We start from the raw sequence: 26,732 nt of genomic DNA, 5'->3' as shown, positions 1-26,732 counted from the left end.
AGCATGTCTTGTTAGGTGTTGCGTGCTAGCTGCTAGTTAGGAAAATATGGGATATATAGAATTAATCGGAGACTGAGGAAGTTAGATGCAACATGAATAAAGCTTTAATACTTTGTCCTAACCCTAACCCATGACTTTCGCCCGAGTCATGTCACATAGATTTCAGCAGCAGGACTTACATACTGTGCATTGAAAATACATTTCTAAGGTTTTCAACTGAAATTCCATAGTTTTGACAAGATAAAGGTGCAAAATGGAGTGTAAATACACTTTGCTGGTGGTTGAGTTTGAGTGACAGAACAGTATTTATTGAATACATTCTATGTCAAAGCAATGAAAAGTGACCCAGTGTAGTTCCACATTGACTTCTGCTGCATTAAACACGTGAAGAGTTTTGAAAAAGGGAACTCTGTGTAGAGATGTGATTTAGCAGTTGTAAAAATCTGAAAAAATATAAATATACTTTTGCATAACTAAGATTCCATTACACTAAACAGGAAGGAGACCTCCTTATTGCATGGATTGTGAAACCTTACAGTATATGTCACACAAATAATTCTGAAAGGCTACAATATGCTTCAGATGGCTTTATTTTCCTATAGACTACAGTAAATCCAACAATGCAATAAAAAAAAAAAAACCTAAAGAATTGAGTATAGATTCACTGCACATACTTGTATACAACAGCTACTACATATAAGAAATGCATCGGTGCCAAACGTTCTCATCAGTATCACACTGTACTGTATGTCCTCTCTTGCAGTACACATAGGAAAGAATCTTTTTCCATCCTTCATCCTTCCTGACAGTCTTCTGCAGATATATCCAGATATCCAGAGGGACATCTGATCATGTGGATGATGGTCAAACTTTCCATCTCCATGGAGAAAAGATTTCCTCTGATTTTCCTCTCCTCTCTGTGTCTCACTGGGTCCATGTTCACAAAGGAAAAGCTCATTTCAAATATTTTTCCTTTTACATGGCATGAAAGTCAAAAACATAATTATCATAAGTGCTCTGCTAAAATGTTTAGATTTAGATGTAGCAGAATATAGAGAACAGTTTATAAATTTAGTTTGGTAATTTGGTGCATTTTCAATAAATAGTGATCCAAGGTTCCACATTGACTTTTTAAGAGATACATACTAAATGAAAAAACAGTAATATACATTTTTAATAAATATGTATATATATATGATGCAAAAAAGAAGATAAAATAAAAAAAATTAAACATAGACAAAAAAGTAAAAAAAAATAGACATCCTTAAAATGAATACCTACATAGTTTAGCTTCTCTTTTTGAGTTTTTGATCACAAATCAGGAACCAATGCCCAAATCAATCAAATAAATGCAGTAAGAGTATTTCTATGCATATGCATTCAGCCTGACTTCATTTTGAGGTTCAACTGTTGTGAATCCATCTTGAAAAAAAACACTTCCTGTGCCATGCAACGTGTGTGTGTGTGTGTGTGTGTGTGAGAGAGAGAGAGAGAGAGAGGGAGACAGAGACAGAGAAAGATTGAGTCAAAGCAAGAGCCACCAAGTCAACTTCTTTGAATCATTCTGTCTTGTTTAACAGTCAGCTTGATGTCTTTTTAATATCTTGTAGTGAATCTGTTCACAAATCTGATATATAGAGTAAAAAGCTCTAGAAACAGAGAACAGAAAAACAGAGGTTAAGAAAATGACCAGCATGGGTGTTCAGGCTGTGCTCGCCATCCTCGTCCTGTTCACAGCTACCGTGAAGGCTGAAAAAGGTAAATATTGTATTTATTTTTTTATTTCACCCCACGTTTTAAAGTCATACAGTTTTAACTTCCCAGTTTTTATTTAGAACAACACATATGCTGACCAAAAATTACATTTTAGAGCATTTTCAAAGAATTTCCTGTACTTCTTTTCTGCATTTTACATGCTCCAACTTATATATTGAAATGTGTGTATGGATTTTTCCATATGTATCACCCCACTGCACCATGTACGTCTTTCTTTCTGATGTTTTATTATCCTATCCGTTTGTTGCAGTGTAATATGCCACTTAGTTTCCTGAAAAGTATGGATATGTGCTATTTGGATCGCTAGTTGTATTTTTGTTATTTATTGTGGGCCCTTTTGATCTCTGTATAATATTAGCATGATGTAATGCACAGTAACACATAGAAAAATGATTAACTCTTTGCTCATCCAAGTTTCTAACTGAAAAGTAATGAGGAAGAAGAGTCTTCCTGAAATGATGAACTAGCGCAAATACACTGAAGTAACTGAACATCTGTCTCTGTGTTTTAAGGAGTGACATTCTGGAGGAAAAACTTTACAATGCACTGTCCAGAAGATGGGATTTGGTACAAAGACAATGAGGTGGTTGGTAATGGAACAAAACTTGAATTAGAGTATGAAAATTCCAAGAAAGGCCTTTATTACTGTCAATACCCTCTAGAGGGCACGGACAAGAACAAATATTTTTTCTACGTGAAAGGAAAAGGTCAGTAAAAAAAATCTCTATTTGGCATGATGTACCATCCTTGTCAGCTGCCCTTCCTCCGCTTGCACTGTTTTCACCATTTCACTGTTGTTCTTTGACCCCCAGTGTGTGACAACTGTTTTGAGCTGGACGGTCTTTATTTTTTGCTTGTCATCATTGCGGACGTGGCCGTGACCGGAGTTTTGATGGTGATTATCTACAAGTTCACCAAGAACAAAAGCTCACCTGGACCTGGCCATGCCTCCAAAGGTAAGAACACACTCATTCAGATCACAAAAAAAGCACAGGATTTCAATATGTTACATATCTGTTTAAACTGTTACCCAGTGTCTCTTGAACTGAAGCACTTATCATGCATCTTTTGGTGTTGATACATGCTAATTTTTCAGAATTATCTACAAAATTAAAAAAAAAAAGATAGGGTTGTATAATACATCTGCACTGTAAACATTAAAGAATTTGTTTTAAAGTAAAAAGAAAAAAGTTGACTGAATTTGGTAAAACAAGTTGATGTAATTTTGTAATGATTCAAAACAATTAAACTTTTCTTAATCTTATCTTAAAATGTTTTAAGCCACACAACAAGTTTTCATCATAAGTATTTTCTTCAAACTATAAAAAAAGAAGGGTCTCAAGAGACTTTTGACAATGCATGCTGAGAAGTCTGCTAATACAATGTTCATGTTCCTTGATTGGACTCTGTACAAGACATTCATTCAACTCATCATTTCAAGTCAAAAGACTTAAAGTTAAAAAAAACTCGTGTTTAAAATGTCTGAAGTGAAATGAAATGTCTGAAAGGTTCTGAAAGAAAGCGTTTAATTAATTTGAATAACCAAAACTTGTATATTTAAGTTGTCATTGAGAGAATATTAAATTGAGAGAGAGTGGGGGAATAACATCCAGCAAAGGGCCACAGGCAGGAGTCGACCCCACGGCTGCAGAGGACTCAGAGCCTCAGTACATGAGGCAAACACTCTACCAACTGAACTACCAGGCTACACGAAAAGATTAGTTAATTGCATTATGATTTTTTACAGCAATGAAGCACTTTTTATGCATCATTTAGTGTTGACACATGCAGATTTTTCAGACTAGTAATGCATGATTTGTCTGCATGCATGCAAAATCAACCATAACGCATCCTTTTACAATAAGTACTGAGTGTGATACTAGTGATTGATCACACATATTTCTGTTATTATCTTCTAGCACCTGCTCGTTCACAAGCCACCAGTCCACCTGTCCCATCTCCTGACTATGAGGTAGGCATTGTATATAAAAGCGCCACTTTTCAGCAAGGTTGCAACCCACTTTCAGATGGATTTTTCGATTTGCATTTTTTGCATCCAACTAATTTTATTTTCCAGAGTGACTTATAATGAAATTAATCATGTTTCAACCAAAACTTGTACATTACCAAGCATAAGGAGATCAAAAGCTCCAGAGACATAGCCTAACGACCATAAAATAGAATTAAAGGTAAGATTAGATTTTATCTATTCATTTTTAAAACTTAAAGGAATAGTTCAGTGTTTTGGGAAATATACTTAGTTAGCGTTAGTGTTTCACAGGGTTTATGCAGAGTCACAGACGTCACACAATAACACAAACTAACCAACCAATTAAGGCAGCGGGAGACCAGTAACTCCTGTGTTCTCAGAGGTAAAATGACAAATGATAAAGGTTTCCTATCAGAAAAAGCTGTTTTACCATGTACATTTGAATTTATATGGCTTTTTTGGGTGCCAAAGATATGTTCTACTGCTGACCCTGTCCACAGCAGTACAGTATCTAACTTGCAGCAAAAATCAAACACGCAAATTTCCCAAAATGTCTGTTTTACTGTGGTTTGACTTGTGTATTGTGATCTGACTATCTTAAAACAAAAACAATGACACATTATAGTAGTTTTATGTTTCTGAGATTGACCTAACACTGTACATGTTGTGTTTTGGCAGATGCTGAATTCTCGCACTCGCTCTCAGGATACTTATTCTGTCGTGAACAGGACCGGATAGAGACAAGTCACCTGACTGCGCCAGGTTACTGGTTTACAGGCTGCATGGATGAAAGCCCAACATTCACAAAGAAGGAACATTCACAAGACGAACATTCACAAAAGACAGCAAACATGCTCCTAGCAGCATGCAAGCACTCGCTTTTGCTCTTTTGGATTTAAAGGGTAAACACATTTTCTCATTTACCCCTAGTGTTACTTACGCAGGTACAGTAGTTTAGATTTCAACTGTCCAGGAACAACAGAGAATGGCATTTAGTTTTTCTTGCTCACAATATCACAATAATACTTAGGACTACTTTTTTTACAAACAAATAGTGCCTGTTGTTGTAAACTGTTGTTAAACTGTTGTTTAGTGGATCATTCATAGTACAAGTATAGTTGTATTGTACAATAGTACAATATTGTTTCTGTGTGTTGCTAAAATTCAGTCATTTCAAACCTGCAGATGGGTACTACTGTAGTTACCAACAGATCTGTCATGAGATACATCAGATAAATAATGTTGGGAACCATTGCTGTAGGCTATTCTAAATGTTGTGGGCACCGCAAACAAATGTCCATTCATGCTTTTTGTGCTGGCATGGAGGCAGAAATCAATCAAATAAAAAAAAAAAAAAAAAAAAACTATCAGCATGCAGTGACAGGCGGAGATCAAAAAACGACCCTGCAACAGACCTATTTTTAAACCCATCACCAGCCCCACCCAAAAGTTTGCATAAAAGCCTTGAGAAACCATACACACCAACTAAAATGCAGAAATTCACAACACAAAACACACACTCAAACAACACAAACTATCGCTACAGTTGCTGATGTGTGCCGCCAACGTTTTAACGTGATCTGAGAGCAGATTCAGCGCAAATTCATAGCTTTGACATGAAGGCAGGGTACCCAATAATACAACAGCTCCACCAAAATGAGCAAAGCAAAGCCACAGTGCACATTATCTCTTTCTCCGTCTGCAACAAGCCTGTTAGTTTTGAGGCATTTTCACTCTCAGCCAACACAACCTTCTTTGTTTTTTCTTTTTTTTCATTTACTTGGCCTTTCCACTTGCTACATTGAGGGGCTCCTGGGACAATGTTTCTTAAAAGATACAACCAGACCAATCTCAAATGTTGTGGGCTGCACGCATAAAATAACTTTTTGAATCAAAATCATTAAAGGCATTTTTTTCCCTTTTTTTAATCAATGCTATGATGACCATTGCGAGTTGCCCAAATGGCTCATAGTCGGAGGGCCCTTCTGGCAGTGGCCCAGTTTCCAGATGGCCAATCTGTCACTGACTGTACAGCTAGGTACTATTAGAGGTACATAAGATCTGTAAGAATGTGTTTTGTTTTTTAAAGATATGCTCAGTGGCTATTTTATTAGGCACACTTCTACAGTCTAATGCAGGGATGTCAAACTCAGCTTGTTCCTGGGCCATTTCAAGTGAGGCCGACCAGTAAAACCATTGCACAACAGCTTATCCGCAACAGTACATCCCTTCACTGTTTTAGTTTAAGAAAGGGTTAAGGTTTGCAAAATAAATGATGGACCTATGAAAATTACATGCAATTGTAATTATATAAATCAGGAACGGTATGTTTGACACAACTGGTCGAATGCGATCCAATGCTGTAAGTCTGCTTTGTTGATGCCCGTCATGTTCAGTTTGTTTGACACTGTCATACTGGTGTTAATATGTTGTAGCACTGCGCCATAGTTAGTAGTGGTGTTGTACTGTGTGATGTATGGAGAGGTGTTTGTCTTTGCTGTTTACATACAATAGAAGAGCAGAATATTAAAAACAATATCAAGATAATCTAGCACAGTGCAACTTGATATTTGACCAGTTAATGCATAAATGCATAAATGAATTTATGCGTTTTCAACAATGCTACCAAAAAATCACAAACACATTTCTGGCAGGACAATTGTATCACATCGCATTGACTGTAAAGATGCCTGAGAAAGTGGCCACTAATTGTCTGTGTGTGTATATATATAAATATATTGTAGTATGAGTGTACTGATGGTTTAATATAAAAAGTTTGAAGATTTTAATTTAAAAATAATGTCATCAATAAAAATCAGAATTTGTACTGTCATTTCAAATATCAATATACCTGTTTTCTGTACATATACTGTATGTTCATGTCATTATAAGTTCTGACTCGTGGTCTAAAAAGAGCAGCTAATTTTTGTCAGTTATGTCAAATGTTACTGCACAAACTTATTTTGCTCATCAGCTTGGTTACTGTTTTTGCTTTTTCATTCTAATCTGCTGTGTTCATCTTGTCATTACTGTACAGGGTGCGACTTGTGTCACTAATAAATGAAACCGCAGCCAACACCGTTCACGTCTTCTTTACTCATGGTTGGAAACGATGCTGAGATGCTTCTACGGATATGCAGTTCACGAAGTGGTCTCAAAGCCACAGCTCATATCCGCAGTACAATCACCATCAATATGTCTTCATCACGAGTGTCTATCTTGTGTGAATGACTTGAGATTCTGTCTTTGGAAACATCTGACATTTCTCAGTGCGCACACATGTATTTTATATCAAATGTGTGCACAATGGAAATTCTGTGCTGTGTTTTGCCCTTGTTTCTTTTGCATTTTTCCCAGCAGTGACTGAGCTGTGCTGATGAAAATGAAAGAGGGAAACATGACGCCACGTAATATCTCTTCTTCACGTAGACTACTAATAATTGATCATCGTATACACTGTATGTAATAGACAAGTGTATGGTGTTTAGTGGAAACACTCCCACACTTACTGCTCAGTTATCTTCATCTACATCTGCTGTAGGTTTGTGCGAGAGAGAAACAAAGAGGTGGAGGTAGATGGGGGAGGGGGGGTGTATACAATCTTGTGTTTGACTCTCTTAAGTTAAGTCAAAACCGTTCCCACACACAGACCTACATCTGCTTGACGAGTTTATGCGGTTGTGTGAGTGAACGTCCGTGCACGAACGTTCACATTCGTGTTGTGCGAGAACACACACACGCGAGCTTGTGTGTGTGAGTGCATCGAAATGTGTGCACATTGAGTCAGATGTGTGTATGTGGGGGTTGATCAGGGTTGTGTTTCTGAGCCGAGCTGTCTAAGCTCAGTTGTTTGATCTCTCTGCTCTTCCTCAGGTAGAAAACTGCAGTTTGTAGCTTCGTCACAGCAGCGTCAAGAAGAAGACTCCGAGCAGTGATCAAAGAATTTAAAATATCAGATTATCTGACATGGGGAGGCTTCCTCTATAGTCAGCAAGAGTTTCTCTCCTTCTCCTCTTCTTCATTTCCTCCTCCTCCTCCTCTTTGTTACTATTTTAACCTTTCTCTCTCTTTACCCTTGTTGTGTAATTCTTTCTATCACTGATCTATGTCTCTCTATATTCTCATCTATTCATATCCTTGCTACAACAGACTTAAATAGACCTGTGAAAGGCTCTCACTCTTATGACACGGTAAGGAAATACAGAAGCATCAGCAAGTGGTGGAGGTAGAATTCAGATCCTTTACATAAATGAGAAATATATCATATATTTATAGTAATACATACATTTACCATAATGTGTCATCAAGATCAAGGAAACATGTTAAGTTGAAAATACAATTAATTAGAGTTCAAATTAATGCAGAATGAGTAAGTGTCTATTAATGAGTCTTAAGAAATCATTAATAACCTTGTAGAAGCAGTGGATGTTTATAACAGTTAAATTGAGCAACATGTTCATGGAGTCTGGCATGCAGTGAAACAGGCAGCCACTTCTACACCTAAAGGCCAGAGTGTCTGTTTTCATAGCAGTGGGCTTTTGTTTTCAGGATAACAGACAGCTTTACTTCGAGACATAACTTACTGACCGAGTTATAAACAGCTGATCAATGGCTTCTTATCATTAAATTGCCATGTTGCTCCTGCAGTGTTCCTGCAGCCTGCCTGAGCCTCCTCAAATTTGTAGAGGAGGGGGTGGGGAAGACAACTGGCTTCCACCATAGATAGTATATTAAATAGGATTTCAACCTGTTTAATATGCTGTCTGTGGCTACAACTTGCTATTTGAACTGCAAAAGTCATTTTTGCATGTGCCATTGTTACATATTGCTCCTTTGAGTAAAAGTACGAACAATCCTTAGTCTGTGTAAAGGAAATTCAGAGGTTATGATTCTAAAGACATTATACCTGTTAGGACACAACTGCTATAAATGTAAAAACACTGAGAACTATGTAGTTCTGAATTGTGGGGTTAGACTGTTAAACTGTTATTCATGATTTCTGTGTTCAGGATTTTTTGGTTGGACCTGAGTCCCCCTTCAGGTAGTCTCTCAGTCCCAATCAGCAGGCAACTAATCTTGCACACAAGAGATTAGCCACAAGTCATCAACAAATTCTAGGCAAAAACAAAGTTTACCTACCAGCAGTGTTTGGGGAGTTACAAGTTGCATGTTATTAAATTATACAATAAATATGATTGCCATCTGGTTACCAGTGGTGGAAAGAGCACTTAAAATCTGTACTCAAGTACAAGTACTGTTACATTTATAAAATATGCAATACTCAAATACAATTACAGTATTTACTTTTCACTGTTCATGTCACAGTCACCTCTCCAAACTAGGGTTGTAATTTTTTTTGCTTTTTCCTGAACCAGTAGTTGAAATGTTAAACACTGATTAATCATTAATAATTTATAAGATACACAACACATTTTATTTTCCTAATTTTCTTTTTCTGTTTTTTTCCCTCAATATAAGTCAAAATTTAAGTTTCCTCATTCAACAGATGGCTCCACTACACAAAACAATATCAGATGAGGTGCAGTTACTTCCATGACTATTGATTAAACATTAATGAATACATTTCTAATTGGGTAAATTCTTAATGTCAGTTAATCGATTAATGATTAATCATTAACATCCTTACTCCAAATGTTTGCTGCCGCATCATTTTGTTTTGTTTTTCAGTTGTATGTCTTTGTTTTCATTGGCCCATTTGTGATCAGATCACCTGATTGGCCACAAAAATGCAGATGAATGGTTTGGATATTAATTCAAATTATACTCAGTACTATGATTTTGTAAGTAACTAAGTAGATTACATGGTGAAATGAATACTTTAGTACAAGTAAAAGTACAGACTTGAAAATCTACTCACAAGTACCCCCCCAAAAAAACTAGTTAATTACATTAATTTGAGTATTTGTAATAAAATACTTCCACCCATGCTGGTTACTGAGAAAATTAGCCCATATCAGCTAATAATATAGAGCCTGCCAACTGACTGTAACCATCAGGTTGCTCAGAATAAATATAACTAATGTGTAAGTAAATTGTTCACCAAATGGTGTTTTGTGAACTTTGTGAAAGAGGCAACCAAACACTGAAATGTGCTCTGAAAATAAATGCTCTTTGTTCTCCAAATGTATTATTATCATGTTAAAACCTTTATAAAACCTTTATATAAAGCCTATACCAACTGGTGACTCCACATTTTAACTGTCCTTTGAGGGCTGCAAATCATCAACAACAACATGGCTTATCTACTGGTAGTGTTGGAGTGTTACTGGTTACATGTAACCAGTTACATGTAATTATATTACAAAATAAATGTAACCATAATCTGTTGTAGTTACTGAGAAAACCTGTATAATTAAATTACAGTTACTAATCAAAATGTTGGTGATTACAAAGTGGTTACATCTAAATATTCTTTCTGTGCTGGCTGTGAGTTGAGTGACCTCAACTAGTTTATTAGTGAAATTCTGGATAATTAGATCTCTTTAAACCTCGAACAATTATTTCACAGAAACACCAGAATGGTTTTAGAGGAGAAATGTCTCTTGTGGAGCTGCGCACATCTCTCTTCAAGTCACTGGGTAGCAGGGACCACAAACCAAACAGGTAAGGATGCATTGGCTTAATCTCAAACAGTGCATTATTTTAGATTGTCATGTTTTTTAATAATCTTACAGTAATCTGAAAAGTAACTATTGTGTTGTCAAACAAATGTTGTGTACAATATTGTGCACAAAAAGCACATTTATTGATGTAGAAGTATAAAGAAGCAAGTACCTCAAAATTGTACCTAAGTAACACTGTTTGAATAAATACATTAAGTTTCTTTCCATCACTGGCAATAGCTGCAACGATGACAAGACAGCACACTTTTTATTCCTCTTTTTTAATTTTGTATCATAATAATGTTTGATAATTACATTTTTCAAAATAAACTTGATTGTTAAAGGGACAGTTCTACCTCCTAATCAAATATTTTTGATTAGGAGGTAGATTGTTTGGCGTGAGTTGTAGAGCTTTAGAGATATGAAACAAAGAGATGTCTGCCTTCTCACTCTTGAGGGTTTTCTGTGTGTGTGTGTGTGTGTGTGTGTGTGTGTGTGTGTGTGTGTGTGTGTGTGTGTGTGTGTGTGTGTGTGTGTGCCCCCTTTAATCTCATTCTAGAGAGAAGGCATGCATCTCTATGGCCAATGCCGCCAAAACTTGGCAGCTCACACAAAACTAACTCTAAATGGATAAACAGCACTAGGAAAAGTATAATTTTTGATTTGGGGGCGTACTGTCCCTTTAAGAGTTTTTATAAGAGGTGGCTGGGCTGTAGCAGCCCTAAAATGCTACCTAAAAGAAAAATGGTTCATAAACGCTGGACAATGACATAAAGCTACATGCTAACATGGCAGTCATTATGTTAGGGGTCTATTAGGCGCAAAATCTCACATGCAATGGTGAAAATAAATGGCAAGAGATAAGACAAACAGACTTAAGCTAAAACAGTATCACACAGAAAAAAACACAATTGCCACCACATCAAAAATCACAGGTGACAGCCTTTTCTCTCATGCAGATGTTTGAGTTGCAGGTATTTTCAGCCGGACTGTTGCAGGCAGCGGGCCACTGCCCCTCTATCTTCTGTTGGTAAGTACGTCATATGTGTCTCTCTGACCTTTGGGTTTCAGAACCTGAGGGAGAAATGGCGGGGTAAAGAAAGTAAAGGGAAAAGTGTTATTTATCATTTAATTTTTTACCTGTGATAATCAAAATGCCCTGACGTTTGAGCTTACCTGGTAATGTTCATTGGCCGATCTGTTACTCACTTCATTTTGAACGAGACGCTGTCTGTCAGAGCCTGAGGATGGACACATTCATAATATTAATAAACAAATATTAATAAGAAGAGTTAAGTGGCAAACAGGTTAATCTGATTGTTACTATTTTAATTATTATTAATCTTAAGGGTTTGTATAACCTTTTTTCACAATTACTACATTTTACTCCTGATGCTGATTTCTACTTTTATTTAAGTTCTTAAAATTGTGAATGTATGTTGTTTTTCTTGTTTTTTTTCTGTGTGTTATTTCTACTTTTACTAAAGGATCTGAGTTAAACTACAATACCTGTGTCTAGAGTTACTGTAGTTAGAGCTAGTACAAGGAACTTTTCTATTTTGTTAATATTTGAAGTCCCTGTGGACAAAACCATGAAATGTGATGTCAGAATACCCCACCATATATAATTATGTTTAAATACCAATTGTAAAAAAAAATCACAAAACATATATAAACCAAATTAAAATTATCTAAATAAAAATCTCCTCCTGCCGTTTTTTAACTGTAACTTTGTCTGGAAAAATGTAAACACGGACTGATTTCATCCTGGACAATCCAATATGTTGGGAGGCATTAGAATAACTAAGTAGAAATAGGCAGTCTTCAGATGCATGGTCTCTTAAACTCATGCAGGTCAGATAGAAATATCAGTAATAACTTGAGACTGTTTCATTACTGATTTTTTTTTTTTTTTGAGGGGGGGTTCGTTACTCTTCTGAGGGTCTACAGGACAGGAGGTGTCGCACACTGTTCAGATTGTAAAGCCCCTGACTTTGGACATTTTGCAAAATACACTTTAATTGTTTGTTTTCTTTCTGAGAACTAGATGAGGAGATCAATACCACTTCTAAGAGAGATAGAGGTATCAATTTTCTCATCTAACATAAACCAAAGCCAAGAAAACTCTCTTAAATTTGAACCAGGCAGCACTCTGGCACAGTCAACAAAAACTGATTATCGTAAACTTCACAGACATTAATTCTTTAGCGTACATCACGATGAGATGCATGATGATACTATATCTGACTTATTCATTCAAACTAAGAAAACTGGAAGTAAAAAGATTGTTTTCCATAACTAAAATATTTCATTAAGGGATAGGTCCATAGTTTTTCGTTCATATGAACCAATAAACTGGTGCTGTAATTAGTTCTGTGACGTACAATTTCAAAGATAAAATGTACAATCTTTGTTCTCTGCAAAGATGTATTTAAAAGTTTATAATATGTGTAGCTATGTAGCTGTCTGGCTTACACAAAACAAGAGGATATCCTTCAAAGATACTTAATTTCCCTCATTGTATATCCTTCCATTGCTGCGCAACAAGGACAAAGGACGTTGTCCATGGGGACACAACAAGGAGGGAATTTCGTACTTAAAAAGTTTGGAAGGTATTGACTGCATTTGATGAACGACAAAAGTTAGTGAAATGCGGATGGACTTCAGGTCATCTGAATCCAAATGTTTTGTGTTGTATTGATGTATAAGTGTTTTCTTTACCAATTTAATTATTAGAAAGGCTGCTATCAGCCACATTAAACATTTCCATGCTCACAGTAATGTGACTGCAGCAGAAATACAACTGTTTTACGCAACAAAACTAAAAACTGTAAAAATTTGAGAGGACAGATGAAACAATTCAACTTTTAACTTTTGAAATATTTTTTTACAGCTCCGATGGAGTGCAGGATTTAATTGGATGGCTGCTTTCCTCCAAACAATTTCACTGTATGAACTTTGACTGTGCGTGTGACCTTTTGGATGGAACATTAATTAACATTAGATCCTGACCGATGTCAGCATGTCACAAAATTTAAAAAATCAATGAGGTTAAGCTGCTGTGCCGTGTGCGTAAATGCGCTCAGCATCTGTCTTAATGGGGAGATGTTTCACCCAATTTCCTATTTGCAACCTATCCGCTATTAATCAGAACGGTCATTTTTATGACTCACCCCACCCAATCCGCTGATTAGCCACAGAACCTGCAGTTTTAATTTAATTTGATATATTTTTCCACAAAATGAGGGCTGTGGATTTTATGTTCCATTGCACATTTCTTCATTGTCTTTATGAACAGGAGAAATGATTACAGTGACTAAAAACAGTTTCAGTATTCATATAAGCACCACACTACTGTTTTACGACATACTTGAAAAAAGTGAGACTATCATTTAACTCAGTATGTAGTAATGTGGCCATGAAATTATTTAAGAGAAGTAATTATGTATTTGTGCACTGCCCACTGATTTCACTTCTTGCAAAAACACAGGAGGGAGTATCCTGGTAAAGAACTTCAAAACAGCATACTGTTAATTTATTATGAATAAACCAACACAGAAACTACTGCATTAAAATATTTGTACTACTTATGAGCAATTTTGAGTGTATGCTTACTTATCCATCATTCATTTTAATATGTAAGATGTAATTGATCATGTTCATTTTTCATCCTTCTTGTAATAGATAGATAGATAGATAGATAGATAGATAGATAGATAGATTTTTTTTACTTTTGTGAGAGGTAACTGGACCGATCCGAGTCTGAGACGCGATGAGATAGACAGCCACTCCTATCACAGTCGTAGCCACCACATTTCCCACAGCTAGCCCAACTATTGAAGACGTGTCGAGCTCCACACAGTTGTCACAGCCTGGAAACACACACACATACATGAGTGTAGTGTAAACACAACTAGCACACATAAAACCCATAAAAAAACATGAAAAATGCATGAGCGCTTTCATCACATGATACACAAGTTTCGCTGCAGGACTTACTCCGAAATTTCACGTAGATTTTTAATTCATGAGCCAGTTCACCATCTTCATCAGTTTTCACACAGATGTACTCCCCTGTCTTTTCATCTTTGTATTCCAATTTTAAGGAATCATACTGATTACCATCTTGTGTCAATTTATAGTCCTTCTCACAAGACAGCTCAATTCCATCAGAGACAGTTTTCGCCACTATCATAGGGTTTGATTTTGAGTCTGTGGAGGAAAAGGAACATAAAACTTAAAGATGATAAAATTGCACCATATGTTGATTATTGAACTGCTTTTTGCAAATTACCCACAAGACAGATTTACACATAATTTCACACATGTGGATACATTAATTACACAACCCCATTTAACTGTTAAAGCAGGCTTCTTACCGGCTTCCTGACAACTGACAGATGCTGCGGGAAAAATTAAAAAAAACAACAACATGAGAACATTTACTGGCACACAGTATGCCACTATTAAAATATATAAAAATATTTTTTTTCTCAAAACCCAACAGATGTAAGACATTAGATTTTATGTAATTAAAAATAAAAGGTCTACCTGTCAGTGTCCAAAGCAGCAGCAAACAGGCAGGCAAAACTGTCAGGCATTTCATTGTGTGCTTACTGCTCTGAGTTCTGCTGAGGACAGAAAGAACTATATCAGAGCCTACAGACAACAAACTGACAGAAAACAGGAAGGACGCCATTTTCTGCTCATCCGTCAACCATTTTATTCATCTTATTGTCACAAATAACTGATGATGAAAGACAGAATTTACAGTGGAAAGTGATTTTAGCTGATCTATAACACACTTTGACAAAAGTTGATTTCATAAATAGAAAATCATATTATTTGGTTTCCATCAAAACACAACAAAATCAGAAATAAATTGAAAATAATATATCTACATATCTATATCTATATCTATATCTATATATAGTATTTATCCACAGCAAGTTGTTAAAGAAAAGTACTGACCTCAAAATAAAGAGCTGCCGTGCTCCTGCTGTCAAGCATCCAATCTCCGTCCGTTAAAGTGTCTCAGCTCTCTCTCTCTCTCTCTCTCTCTGTGTGTGTGTGTGTGTGTGTGTGTGTGTGTGTGTGTGTGTGTGTGTGTGTGTGTGTGTGTGTGTGTGTGTGACAAGGAAGTGTGTGTGATTGGTTTATTTTTCATCTCAGAAGGCTTTGTTTATTTTTACACCTGGAGGACTCAGTGCCTCTTTGACTACTAGCAAACGACACAATATGTTAGAATAAAACTGTCTGCATTTACTTGAGAACTTCTACTTAACTTGAGTATTTTCATTTTGTGCCACTTTATTCTTCTACTCAAGTAGAATTCAGCGGGAAATGTGCTTTTTTCTTCACTACATTTATTTAATTTGCTTACAAATAAATTCAGATTCAACATAGAAAACATCTGACAAGGTTATACCATTTGATGCTTTATTACAGATTAAACTATAGGCTACAGATTAAACTACTCAAACATAATATAAAGTAGTTCAAATAAGCTCAACCATAACAGCAACATTAGTACTACTTACACATTATTTCACCAGCATTAATAATAGAATAGAATAGAATAGAATAGAATAGAATAGAATAGAATAGAATAGAATATATATTTTTCTCCACTGAGTACTTTTACTTTTAATACTTTCAGTGCATTCTTTAAATAAAACTTGTACTGAAATCAATGAAAGACTTTATTTCTAATTTAATAATACATGTTTTGCCTCTGGCCTGTAGCACTATTTATCCATCTAGATAGTTTTGGTATGAGTTGCAGAGTTTTAGCGATATTGGCTGTAGGGATGCCTTCACTTCAGTAACTGGAACTAGATGGTACTTAGCTTGTGGCGCTCAAAGCACCAAAAAACTACATTTAAAAACTCAACAGCAATGTCTCTTTTGAGAAATCATGATCTGATTACTCAAGATAATCCACAGACCTTGTTGTGAGCAGTTTCATCATATTATCCATGATGTATCTGGATGGATAAACAGCACTAAAAGAAAAAGGAAAAATTTGTATTTTTGGTTTTGCTCAACAAGTGACCAGGACTTTGTATTATTGTTATTCATGTTCAGGGAGTTAAAATGCATTTTCACAAAGTGTATTCATATTTCACTTCACTTCACTAATTTCACTGTTCATTTTACCCTCATGCCATTATTCTTTTTTTTAACAAAGGAAACAGCAACTTGTGAAGGAAAATCTTTGCATTGACTGTGGAAAGAAAGTCACTATGCCCGCTATACATTTGGCTGAAATGATGACTACTTGCAGTTTGCTTTGGGAGATGTGTGGAGCAGCTCCATCTGATAAAACAAAGACATGAACACAGCTGTGTGTGTTCAGATTAATATTTTAATTCCCTGTGAGCTGTAAATGTTTGTTCCGCTGTGTGTGACAGACAAGCATTCCCTGCTCAGCACAGAAGAAGCAACTCAGAGAGAGCAAGAGCAAAGAGATGCTCCCACAACACCATTGTGCTTCCTGTCTGAAGAAAAGCCACAAAAACCTGTGACCTAGAGCTAACACCTGGCACACACATTCACACACACAGTCAAACATAAAAACATGCATTATTTGTGTCTTGCACCTGCTACACTCCTTAAAGGAGCAATATGTAACAACTGCACACCCAAAAATGAGTACAGCAGTCCAAATAGCAAGTTGGAGCTGTAGACTGTGTATTAAATGTCAAAATACTACGTAATATACGATCTATGGTTGAATCGAGTTGTTTCTCCTCACCACCTCCTCCTCCTCAGACTCGAGGTAGCTCGGGCAAGCTGCAGGAACACTGCAGGAGTGCAAGACAAGCACAACATTACAATCTGACAATAAGAAGTCCTCCACTGTAAGTTAATCATCTGTATATAACTGTCAAATGTGTGTCAGTGTACAGCTAAGTCTGTTATCCTGAAAACAAAAGCCCACTGCTCTGAAAATACACTCCCTGCAAAAGCAACTGTGGAGTGTGGGGGTTAGCGAAAGGTCCACTGACAATCTGAAACACTCATTTAAAGCCACTAGAAGAAACTTTCACATCTTGCTGATTTTGAAAGCCCCTGTGGACAAAAGCAATAGTGTTTCCACCATAATAACCACAAAATATAAAATAAAATGATCGAAATAATGATCTCCTGCTTCTTTTTAACTGGCTAACTACTCACCGTAACTCTCTCTCACCGTATACTCCTCTGTATATTTAATTTATTTCATTGTAACATTTCTGTGTCATTACATCAGCTATTTTAATTCTATTTTGTACTCAGGTCTCACTTAAATGAGATCTCAAACTCAGTGTGACTTTCTGATTAAATAAAGTATATGTCAAATTTCTTCCTCACCACATGCAGCAATGCTTTCACCATCACACTCTCCCTAGTACCATGTTAAAAACACACATCACCCTCATGTCTCACAGAATGTCCTCCATTTTTTCCAGCTTATAAAGCACCTTAGAGTGCCCCCTGGTGAGCAACAAAGAAACTGCAGAAAGCCCAGCAATTACTTCATATAATTTCAATATTATCTTTATTAGACACCCTCTTTTATACACATATACATATGCATACAAATATACAGTACATGACATGTTACATGTCCATATACAAATACTTACTCTATAATTATGTACCATCTTATTTGGATATTATTGATCAAAATGTAAAATCTCACGTACAGTACATTATCTTGGACATTCTGGTGTTAGCATAGAACAATTAATGCATTCCAATGATGCAACAGGGAGGAGGACATTATGATCACGTGGTTAAAGGATGAGATCATGTCAAAAACATACAGAATATGAGCGTTTTTAGGTACAGTTCATACTTGGCATTGTTGAGACAACACATTAGCAGTGTATAGACCGGAGCACTTGATTTAGAACGACAAAAACATCAACAGATTTTGATTTTGTGAACAAAATATTGAAGCTCATGGATGTACTTGTCAGAGTGGCGATACTGTATATGGCCCAGAAACAGATCATTTTGGGTTCCTGGTAATCTTGGTCCAGCATGAAGGTGACAGATGATTGGTTGAATGACTGACTGGCAGATGTTCTGGGTTTCAGCTGCACTGTTGGAAGTAGTTTTGCATGCATGTAGAGTATGTTTACGTTTGTGTTTGTGTTTGTGTTTGTGTGTGACTTTGAGGTCAGTCAGAGCCAAATCTCCTCACTGCTTGTGCTGTTCACCTTATAGATGTAGCCCACCATTGGATATCTGGCAAAACCTGGGAATCATCGGGGGGGAAAGCATTCAGAAAGAGCACAAAAATAAAATACTCACTGCGGGTCCTCTGTGCTGAATCTAAAGTATAAATAATGAAAAATGCAACAGTATCGGAGTGTATTTCCCTGACCTCTGGCGGCGTAGGCTAAAGACAGATCTTCCTCCTCCTCTTCCTCTTTCTTCTTCTCTCCCACACTGTTCTGCTGGGCGGCCTCTCGGGCTGCAAGGCGTGATGCAAGGATGGAGGACACAGCAGAAAGCACAAGAGATAAAGATGAGTTTGAAGGGATACTTTTTGGGGAGTACAGTTTATTATTTGTTTTTGCAAGTTAGATGAGAAGATTGAAACCACTATCATGCCTCTAAATATGAGGCTAGAGATGCTTAGCTTAGCTTAATACAGAGACTGGAAACAAGGGAAAACAGCTAGCCTGGCTCTGTCAAAAATCACAAAACCACTTGTCAATTTTGAAGAGCTTTTAAAAAATAGTCCATAAAGAATGATTTTTTGGAAATCACATCAACAGACTCAGAATAATCACTCATTTTTCTCCATGTTGCTGCTAATGTCCTTATTATAATTGACAGAACTGATGATTTTATCCTTTGAAAATATATATATGAAAAAATGTTTTGACAATAGACTGCATTTTCAACACAAATCCATGTTGCAAGAAAGCTAAAGAATTACCACAAACTAAAGAGACTGACTAAACTGCCATTTTATGCAGCATTCAAACCCTGCAGGACTTATGGACTGAATAAATTGGATACTTGTAACAAGACCTATGGCTACAATTGATTGCATTTTACGGTGAAAGTTTGTTGGAAACCTTTGCGTTGGTATTTACTTCAGATTTCAGCATGCAAGGTAACCTAATGCAAGAGGCTAGAGGCTCCATTTTGCCAAACTTTAACATGGAGCTTTGATTGTGAAATATTTGTATTGACTGGTGTTTATTGACTGACTTATGTTTTATGTGAGCTAACCTCCACACCTTTGCCATCTTGTAACCCAATAACTCAACAACTCAGCCATTCAGAAATCATTATATACTTTTTTATTTCTAAGTTGTCCATATAAAGTCCATATTTAGTCTAGATATTTTGTATTATGCATATTCAGATGATAAAATCTATGTATTGTTCTACCTCCGTCCCCACCTACAGCTCCAGCCGTCTGTGAATGAGATGAGGGTGTTTTTTCGGCCTCTTACCTTTTCTCAAAGTGCTGAGGTCATTGAGCTGCATGTTGGAAGGCAGAGACATGTTCTCTCTGGGGATGTGAGTCTTATCAGGTTTCTCTGTCTTCAGATTGGCAGAGTCACTGTGCAGGAGAGATTCCCAACTTGGATTAGATGTGTTATTAGTCAGCAGGATGGACATAAAGTATTCATAGGAGCATAAAGATGCTGCCATCAGTGTTTTCCTTCCAAACAGTAATGATGCTGAGATGGAAAATTATTGGATAAGATGTGGTATCGGTGTGTGTGCTGCAATATCAGTGTGGTGAAGGGGAGTGGTTGTAGGAATTATGAAAGAAAGATTGTGAAGTTGTGATGTTTTTTGTTTTTTTTTTAATGTCCACCTTTGGTGTTTCTGGTTCTTCTGTAAGCATCACACTAGCAGTTTGAGCACAGACTCCTTCCTGACATAATGTAGCTAGTCAGCAACAAGTACTGTCCTCTGTTTTTGTAGAACGTTTAAGGAAAAGACACAAAGGATTTGGGACATTTGTGGAAGTGTAACATCGTGTTGGCAAAGGTTCACAGTGTGGGGATAAAACTTGGTGGCCGTGGGGGGCTTCCTTCATGGAATATTTGGTGACCAAATACTCAGGTGTAGGTGTCAAACCCTGCTCCATGGAAAGATCATGAGGTTGTCCTAACATGATGATAAACCTGTTATTTGTAGAGAATGTGAGCTTTTCTGAACAAAATCAAAATATTTCTCACATTGGACAGTCATGAAACTTAAATTTTGCATTCACATGAATTCAGGCAAATGGTAGACGGAGGAAACCTGCTGGACGGAATGGGAAAAACAAACAGGCACTCAAAAACGCAAAATGACATACATGTGATGCTATGTTGCTATGATGACGAATCATTTACAAGTGAAATAAAATACATTGAATGCAGTTATTTTGTGTGTATTTTTTAATGCTGTTTTCTCTAAATACTGTATTGCAAACTTAATGTTAATGTGATGTTGCTCTCTCACACAAAAACATGGCCGATCCGTGCAACAACGCCCGAGACTTGACCATGATCAGGGCTTAAAATCGTACCAAGATGTTACAAGTTCATGTTACATGAAGACTAGAATCACAAAGCGCAAGTCTTCTTTCCATATCCATTTTGGAAATGGCTTACATTTTTAAGGGAGTTTAAATTCTGTTGAGAAGGATGGTAAAAAATTAAAATATTTCAGCCTCTGAAGGCACGGATGTCTATCATTACCGCTGACAGTGTCCTTTGCTGTCTACCATTGTCTACCATCTGTCTGAATCCAGACCTCCATCCTTTTCTTAATGGTAGTGAGGCAAAATGTAAAAGGCCACATAGGCTACTGGATATCAATTAAGTTACAGTTGACTTACAGTGGAGACTTGACCCTTCTTCAGGGATACTGCGGAGCATAACAGATGCACAAAATATTTATCCAGTGTTATGGGACTGATCACTGGATATCAGACAGTCTTGTTGGCCTGTTTATTTGCTCCCCATTCTGACTGTGATAAAGGACCAGTGTTTAGGATTTGATGGCATCTACCAGTGAGCTTGAGGATTACACACAACTCGTCTCACTCTCCCCATTCAAGCATGCGAGACAACCTATAGTCAGAGTTGGGTAGTGATGGATTACATGAAATCAAGATTATGAAGTCAGATTACAAAAATCTGAGTAACTATAATCAACTCAAATTACACTTGGAAAACATGTAGTTAGATTATAGTTCCAGTGTGGTGGAATACTTATTTACATTTTTGATTATGTCCTTAAAATATAGCAATTTTAAAATTATGAAACATGTTTTTGTAACTGTAGTTTGATTTGGCCAATTTTAAATGCTGAATAGGCTCTACTGCATATCAGAGAAGTCAGGTTGTCTGTTTATTTTAATAGTGACTTAGTTTTTTCCTTTTTATCTATATTGAAACTAGAAGACGAACATCTTGAGTAAATGCTCCGTTACAAGAGCAAAGTCCTCTGTTTGGCCAAAACAGCAGCAACCAAAGGTTACACAAAAGAAACGGCATCCCACATATGATATGATACACATCACAGAGACACACACAGCCTACATCTGTAGTTTGTGTCAGCAATGAAAGGGAATTTAATTTGATGAACTGTTTTAAAATGTTGTAAGAGAAATATGACGCAATATTTAAAATGTTTGATTCTGAAGTAGTCCAGAATTTATCAGATTATATTACATTTTTTGAAATCCAGTGATTTATGTTACTGATGACAAAAATTGCCATGTAATTTGTACTGAGTAACTGATTACATTTAAAATAGTAATCTGATCCAACCCTGCCTACGGTGGCTGTCGAAGTCATGCAATAGGCCGTAACTAGAACCGATGTTTGGTTTGTCTGCTGACTACTATATCAACATGGCGGTGCAACACGGCGTTTACCACTGAGACGACCCAAGCCTTCTGCTGATATATATGTCTCATTCTAAATAAAAACACAAAGATTCTTATTTTCAAGTGATCGTACACTGATGAAAACATACTTATGATTATTATAGTCCACTTCTGCCAAATCCTGCTACAAATCATACACACTGGACACTTTAGGTGGTCCACAAAAATATCCAAGGTAGTTAATTTACCTTTTCTTGGTCATCAGAATCTCCACTGGCTCATCTGTAACATAATACAGAGATGTATTATCCTGTTGCTTGAGTGTTTTATACTACACTGCAGCTACAATTACATTTTTTTCAGCTGACTTGCTCACAAACACACTGCAGTCTCACCCAAGGACTTGCTCTTGTTTTTTTGCATGAGGCAAAGGACTATCAGACTGAGGATGAGGAGGGCCATGAAGGCCATGGCTCCCCCGGTCACTATTCCCAGCATGGGCACCTCCACACGTGACTGCAGGAACTCTGGGAGCAGAATTAGGGAGAAAGTTAAAGGACATTTTGATGCTTAATTGCTTTCTTACCAAAAATTTGATGAGAACATCGATACCACTTTCATGTGTCTATGGTAAATATGAAGCTAAGAGAGTTTTTTGCTTCGCTTTTGCCTTCTACCATCACTGACCTGCCAGTGTAAGGTTGCTTTGTGCTGTTCCCACACTGTTACTGACGTTCAGCGTGACATTCCCTGATAAGCTACTAAGCATGACCTTCAGTGTGTGATTGGTCAACCAGGGGTAGCTTCGCGAGTCCAGGATGAGGAAGTCGGAGGTGTTGGCCACCAGCTGGCCAGACTGGTCCACGAAGGTGATGGTGGCAGGCGGGTTGGACCGTACCAAGGCAAAGAGGACCAGGGAGAGGCCAGGTTCTGAGGTTTCACTGTAGTGGGCATTCACCCTGAGGATCTCTGGCTGAACTGGGAGACAGAGGAGAGGAGCAACTCAACATTTTACTCACTATATCAACAGAAAAACAGCCAGCTCCACTTACAATCCTCACTCACACTGGACGTTGAGTGTGATCGTGGCATTGTAGCTCTCTCCTGTCCTCGGGTTTGATGCGACGCACACCAGCTCCCTGTCCCACTTCCTGGCCCGCAGAGAGAAGGTGCTGTTATGATTGGTCCGCGGTCTCATGACCTCAGAATCTTCCTGCGACGTCATCACAAGGCGCCCACGGTTGGGTGATGGCTCTCTCTGCCGCTCACCGTTCAGGTACCAGGTTAGCAAGGGAGGGGCACGGGGATCCCAGCCGTCTGATTGGCAGTTGAACCGGTGTGTCATGTTCTCCTGCAGTGTCATAGCTGCCCGGTGCCGTCCGTCAATTTTGGGGGCGGGCTCAATTGCACCTGTGAATACAAGATCAGTGCTGGTGTAATAGGACTGTGTAGGCAACTTTTATCTAGCCTGACTGAAAAGGAAGCAAAAATGTATCATTGACATTGACTGCTTTGGCTTGTTACACAATACATCAATGTTGCTGCCATATTGGTCCTGTGTTTTTTAGATAACAAGAAACATAAGGTTTACTTCTTAAGTGTTTTAAGAAAGTCACATTATATTAAAGGGTTTATGATCTATATGGAGTAACTTCTCCACAAACTTCATGTCTACATATAGATGTCTATGAACTATGTGACGTCACACATTTCACTACATCTTTTTTCCACAGAGGCCTCCAAAATCAACACAATTTGAAAGTTCATTGCTGCTGCTTTAACAATTAACCTTCAGTTTGTTATTCTCCAAAATAAAACATTTTTCCTGAAATTTAATGTTATTTTGATTCATTTTCAAATTTGCTTGTGGTGAAGCAATCTCAATTTTGCTTGAATTCCTATTAAGCAAAAGGAAAAGGTCATGTATACTGAATTGCAGCTGCTGTGTGCCTTACCTGTCCAAGATAAGGCCAGTGTGTGAAGGAACACGACAGCAGAGCCCGCTGCCCACCTTCTCAGACACACACGCTCCATACTGGCCCGACGGAGCACCACACACACATACACATCTACCTGCTTGGAGAAGAAAGTAAACGGTGGCAGTCACTTGTCCATAGTGAGATTTTTATCCCAAGGAACCCCCGGCAGTAATCTCACAGACAGATGTCTCAAAACACAGGCACGTAAGACCAAAAATATCTCCATGGCTCAACGAGGTCATAAGCTTGGATCTCAAAAATTTCTGGCCTTCTACTAGAAAAAGTCTGAATACTTAAAGTCTGAGTTTCTACTTGTGAACTGAAATCCATCTACCTTTGTGTAAAAGCAGTTCTTTGACATCACAATGGCAGCACCAGTGGAAGCCTACAATAATACTATACTACTTTCATATTGTAAAATGTGTTCTGTATGTAAATTGATGTCAAAATACATGTTGCCAGCATTATTAAAGGGAAAATTTCCACTTTTCAGGTGGATGTTCAATCAGTGTTGATGGTAAATGTAGTTAATCGAAGCAATAAATTCCTGAGTATGCTCTATATTGACAAAAAAAAACCTAAGCTCTCGTTCTGCAAAATCAGCTGTTCTTCCTGCATCCCGTGATGTCACTGGATGTAAGAAAAAACTACAGGCTGTTACAGCTTTGATTTTTTTGTCTCCATCTCTGGGTAACAAGGGGGCATGCTGGAGTATTTCTGACACCAAACGCTATAAGTCAGGGGGGCAATAATATCGGTTTATTGCTGGCAACATAAGGCATGGGAGTCACAAGCTTTCCCACAAAACTCAGTTTTCTTGGTCGATATAGCACACACTGACAATTTTGTTATTTTATTGACTACATTCACCATCAACACTGATTGGACATCCACATGAAAAGCACAAGATTTCTGTAAGTGCTGTAAAATAAAATATATGATGGCATCTATTACCTCACATGTCATTTCCCCCCCTCTGTGTCATTCATATAAGAATGGAGGCTGTTCAATCGAGTGTGAACTTGCCACAGAAACTAATCACTTTGTCATGGTTTTTTTGTTTACTTTTAGTTTTTTGCATCTGGAAAGCTGTGAGATCAGAAATGAGAAATTCCAACTTCTGACTTTGACTGGAACACAGTCAAGATGCTGTGTTCCATTTACCTCAGAAGTAAGAAGTTGGAGCCGATCCAATTCTTCAGGGGGCATCCAGTTGAAATTTCAGACTGGAAACTCACTCATAAACTAATTCCCCAGTTAAAATGGAACACAATTGGTTTGTCCCATTCTTAGCTACTGTGGAAACATGGGGTGCAACACGGAGTGCTCGTTCCCTCTTTTCAGGTGATTACACACTATCGAAATTCCTCCAAAATCGTACACACATGGATTCTATTGGGTGAGAATGAGATGCAAGTCCTAAGAAGCAGACAGACCTACAGACCTAAATTAAACTTTAAATGCAACACAATAAAGACACAGCAGCACACAACACTTGTCACAAGCAGACAGTAACATTTGCAGACTTACCCTATCACAACAAAACAAAACATTCACAGGCCTGCTTGGATCGATGGCCAATCACGCACACACACACACGGAGTAAATGTGGGGAGTGAGTAATGTCTAGTGCTTGCTTGCAATCTGGGTCACGTGATTGAAAGCAGGAACTGAGCCATCAAGGAAACACTCACAATAACACTGCACATTTTGAGACAACCAAGAACATTGTTTTTAACACATGCACACATGACATTACAGCTCTCTGTCCTCAGGTTGAGGATGCTTGGATTGCACTTACAATCAGAGCAATAACTTTACCCTCTATCTAACATATATACTGCACATTCTGCACTTTGTACGGCTGCATGCAGGCATTCCAATGCAGATGTGTGTACTTGAATGCACAGAAAAAGCCCTCCACAACACACACAGTATTACCTCAGCCCTTTCTGCAGACGCTGTTGTGATTCAGCCTGCTGGAGCTCCATGGCAGCAGAGGAGGAGAGGAGGGAGAGTGAAGGAAGGTGATAACAGCGAAGAGATGAGAGGCAGCCCTCCCTGACTCAGTTGCTTTCCCATCTGCGTGCACTCATACACTCTTTCTCTCACACACACACACACACACACACACAAGGCTCTCTGCAGGGTATGGCAGCTCCAGTAGCAGTGTTCAGTAGCTGGCAGTGGCTGGCAGGGGCTGGCTGACGCAGGCAGTCACGCTGCCGCCACTCCGAGGACAAGAGAGAGTGGGAAGGGAAGGGAGGAGGAGACAAGGGGGAGGAGGGGGAAGAGAAAAAGGAGCAGGCAGCTGAGATGGATAGAAAGAGGAAAAGGGGAGAGAATAAAGAAAGGGAGCAGAGGATGCAGAAAGAGACAAAAAAGAGTGGGCACAGAGTCGTGAGAGAAGCAAAAAGAGCCGATGTGGGAGAGTAGAGGCGAGGCGAGGTGAGGCAAGGCGAGGAGAGGAGAGGAGAGGAGAGGAGAGGAGAGGAGAGGAGAGGAGAGGAGAGGAGAGG

The 26,732-nt window shown here is 37.9% G+C and overlaps 3 protein-coding genes across 4 annotated transcripts; 1 reads left to right on the top strand and 2 right to left on the bottom strand.

Moving 5' to 3' along the window:
* The first annotated feature begins 1,503 nt into the window (after nucleotides 1-1,503).
* Nucleotides 1,504-5,120, top strand: LOC146328228 (T-cell surface glycoprotein CD3 epsilon chain-like). Its single transcript, XM_084716367.1, has 5 exons — nucleotides 1,504-1,758; nucleotides 2,289-2,483; nucleotides 2,589-2,732; nucleotides 3,696-3,748; nucleotides 4,445-5,120. Exons 1-5 carry the CDS (start codon nucleotides 1,686-1,688, stop codon nucleotides 4,502-4,504), a joined length of 525 nt encoding a protein of 174 aa, XP_084572493.1. The 5' UTR covers nucleotides 1,504-1,685; the 3' UTR covers nucleotides 4,505-5,120.
* A 5,990-nt stretch (nucleotides 5,121-11,110) lies between these two features.
* LOC146328227 (uncharacterized) lies at nucleotides 11,111-15,427 on the bottom strand. The gene is made up of 7 exons (XM_084717111.1): nucleotides 15,361-15,427; nucleotides 14,941-15,017; nucleotides 14,769-14,792; nucleotides 14,389-14,601; nucleotides 14,121-14,261; nucleotides 11,566-11,630; nucleotides 11,111-11,463 (listed from the first exon to the last, which is right to left on the bottom strand). The coding sequence occupies exons 2-7, from the start codon at nucleotides 14,993-14,995 to the stop codon at nucleotides 11,407-11,409; spliced, it is 555 nt and encodes a 184-aa protein (XP_084573237.1). The 5' UTR covers nucleotides 14,996-15,017; nucleotides 15,361-15,427; the 3' UTR covers nucleotides 11,111-11,406.
* Nucleotides 15,428-17,936: 2,509 nt separating this feature from the next.
* tmem25 (transmembrane protein 25) lies at nucleotides 17,937-26,500 on the bottom strand. 2 transcript variants are annotated; one of them, XM_084717108.1, is made up of 9 exons: nucleotides 26,155-26,500; nucleotides 24,190-24,310; nucleotides 23,300-23,644; nucleotides 22,922-23,212; nucleotides 22,630-22,761; nucleotides 22,483-22,516; nucleotides 19,854-19,963; nucleotides 18,767-18,856; nucleotides 17,937-18,637 (listed from the first exon to the last, which is right to left on the bottom strand). In XM_084717108.1, exons 2-9 carry the CDS (start codon nucleotides 24,266-24,268, stop codon nucleotides 18,564-18,566), a joined length of 1,155 nt encoding a protein of 384 aa, XP_084573234.1. In that variant the 5' UTR covers nucleotides 24,269-24,310; nucleotides 26,155-26,500; the 3' UTR covers nucleotides 17,937-18,563. The 2 variants fall into 2 exon arrangements, with proteins under 2 accessions (XP_084573234.1, XP_084573235.1); XM_084717109.1 differs by lacking the exon at nucleotides 24,190-24,310 and having other exon boundaries at nucleotides 26,155-26,499.
* Between the last annotated feature and the right edge of the window lie 232 nt (nucleotides 26,501-26,732).

This window comes from Lutjanus erythropterus, chromosome 4 (genome assembly GCF_056507025.1).
Source record: "Lutjanus erythropterus isolate fLutEry1 chromosome 4, fLutEry1.hap2, whole genome shotgun sequence".
Classification (NCBI taxonomy): Eukaryota; Metazoa; Chordata; class Actinopteri; order Lutjaniformes; family Lutjanidae; genus Lutjanus; species Lutjanus erythropterus.
Note: the sequence above shows the minus strand (reverse complement) of the source record. Positions and strands in the feature narration are given on the sequence as shown.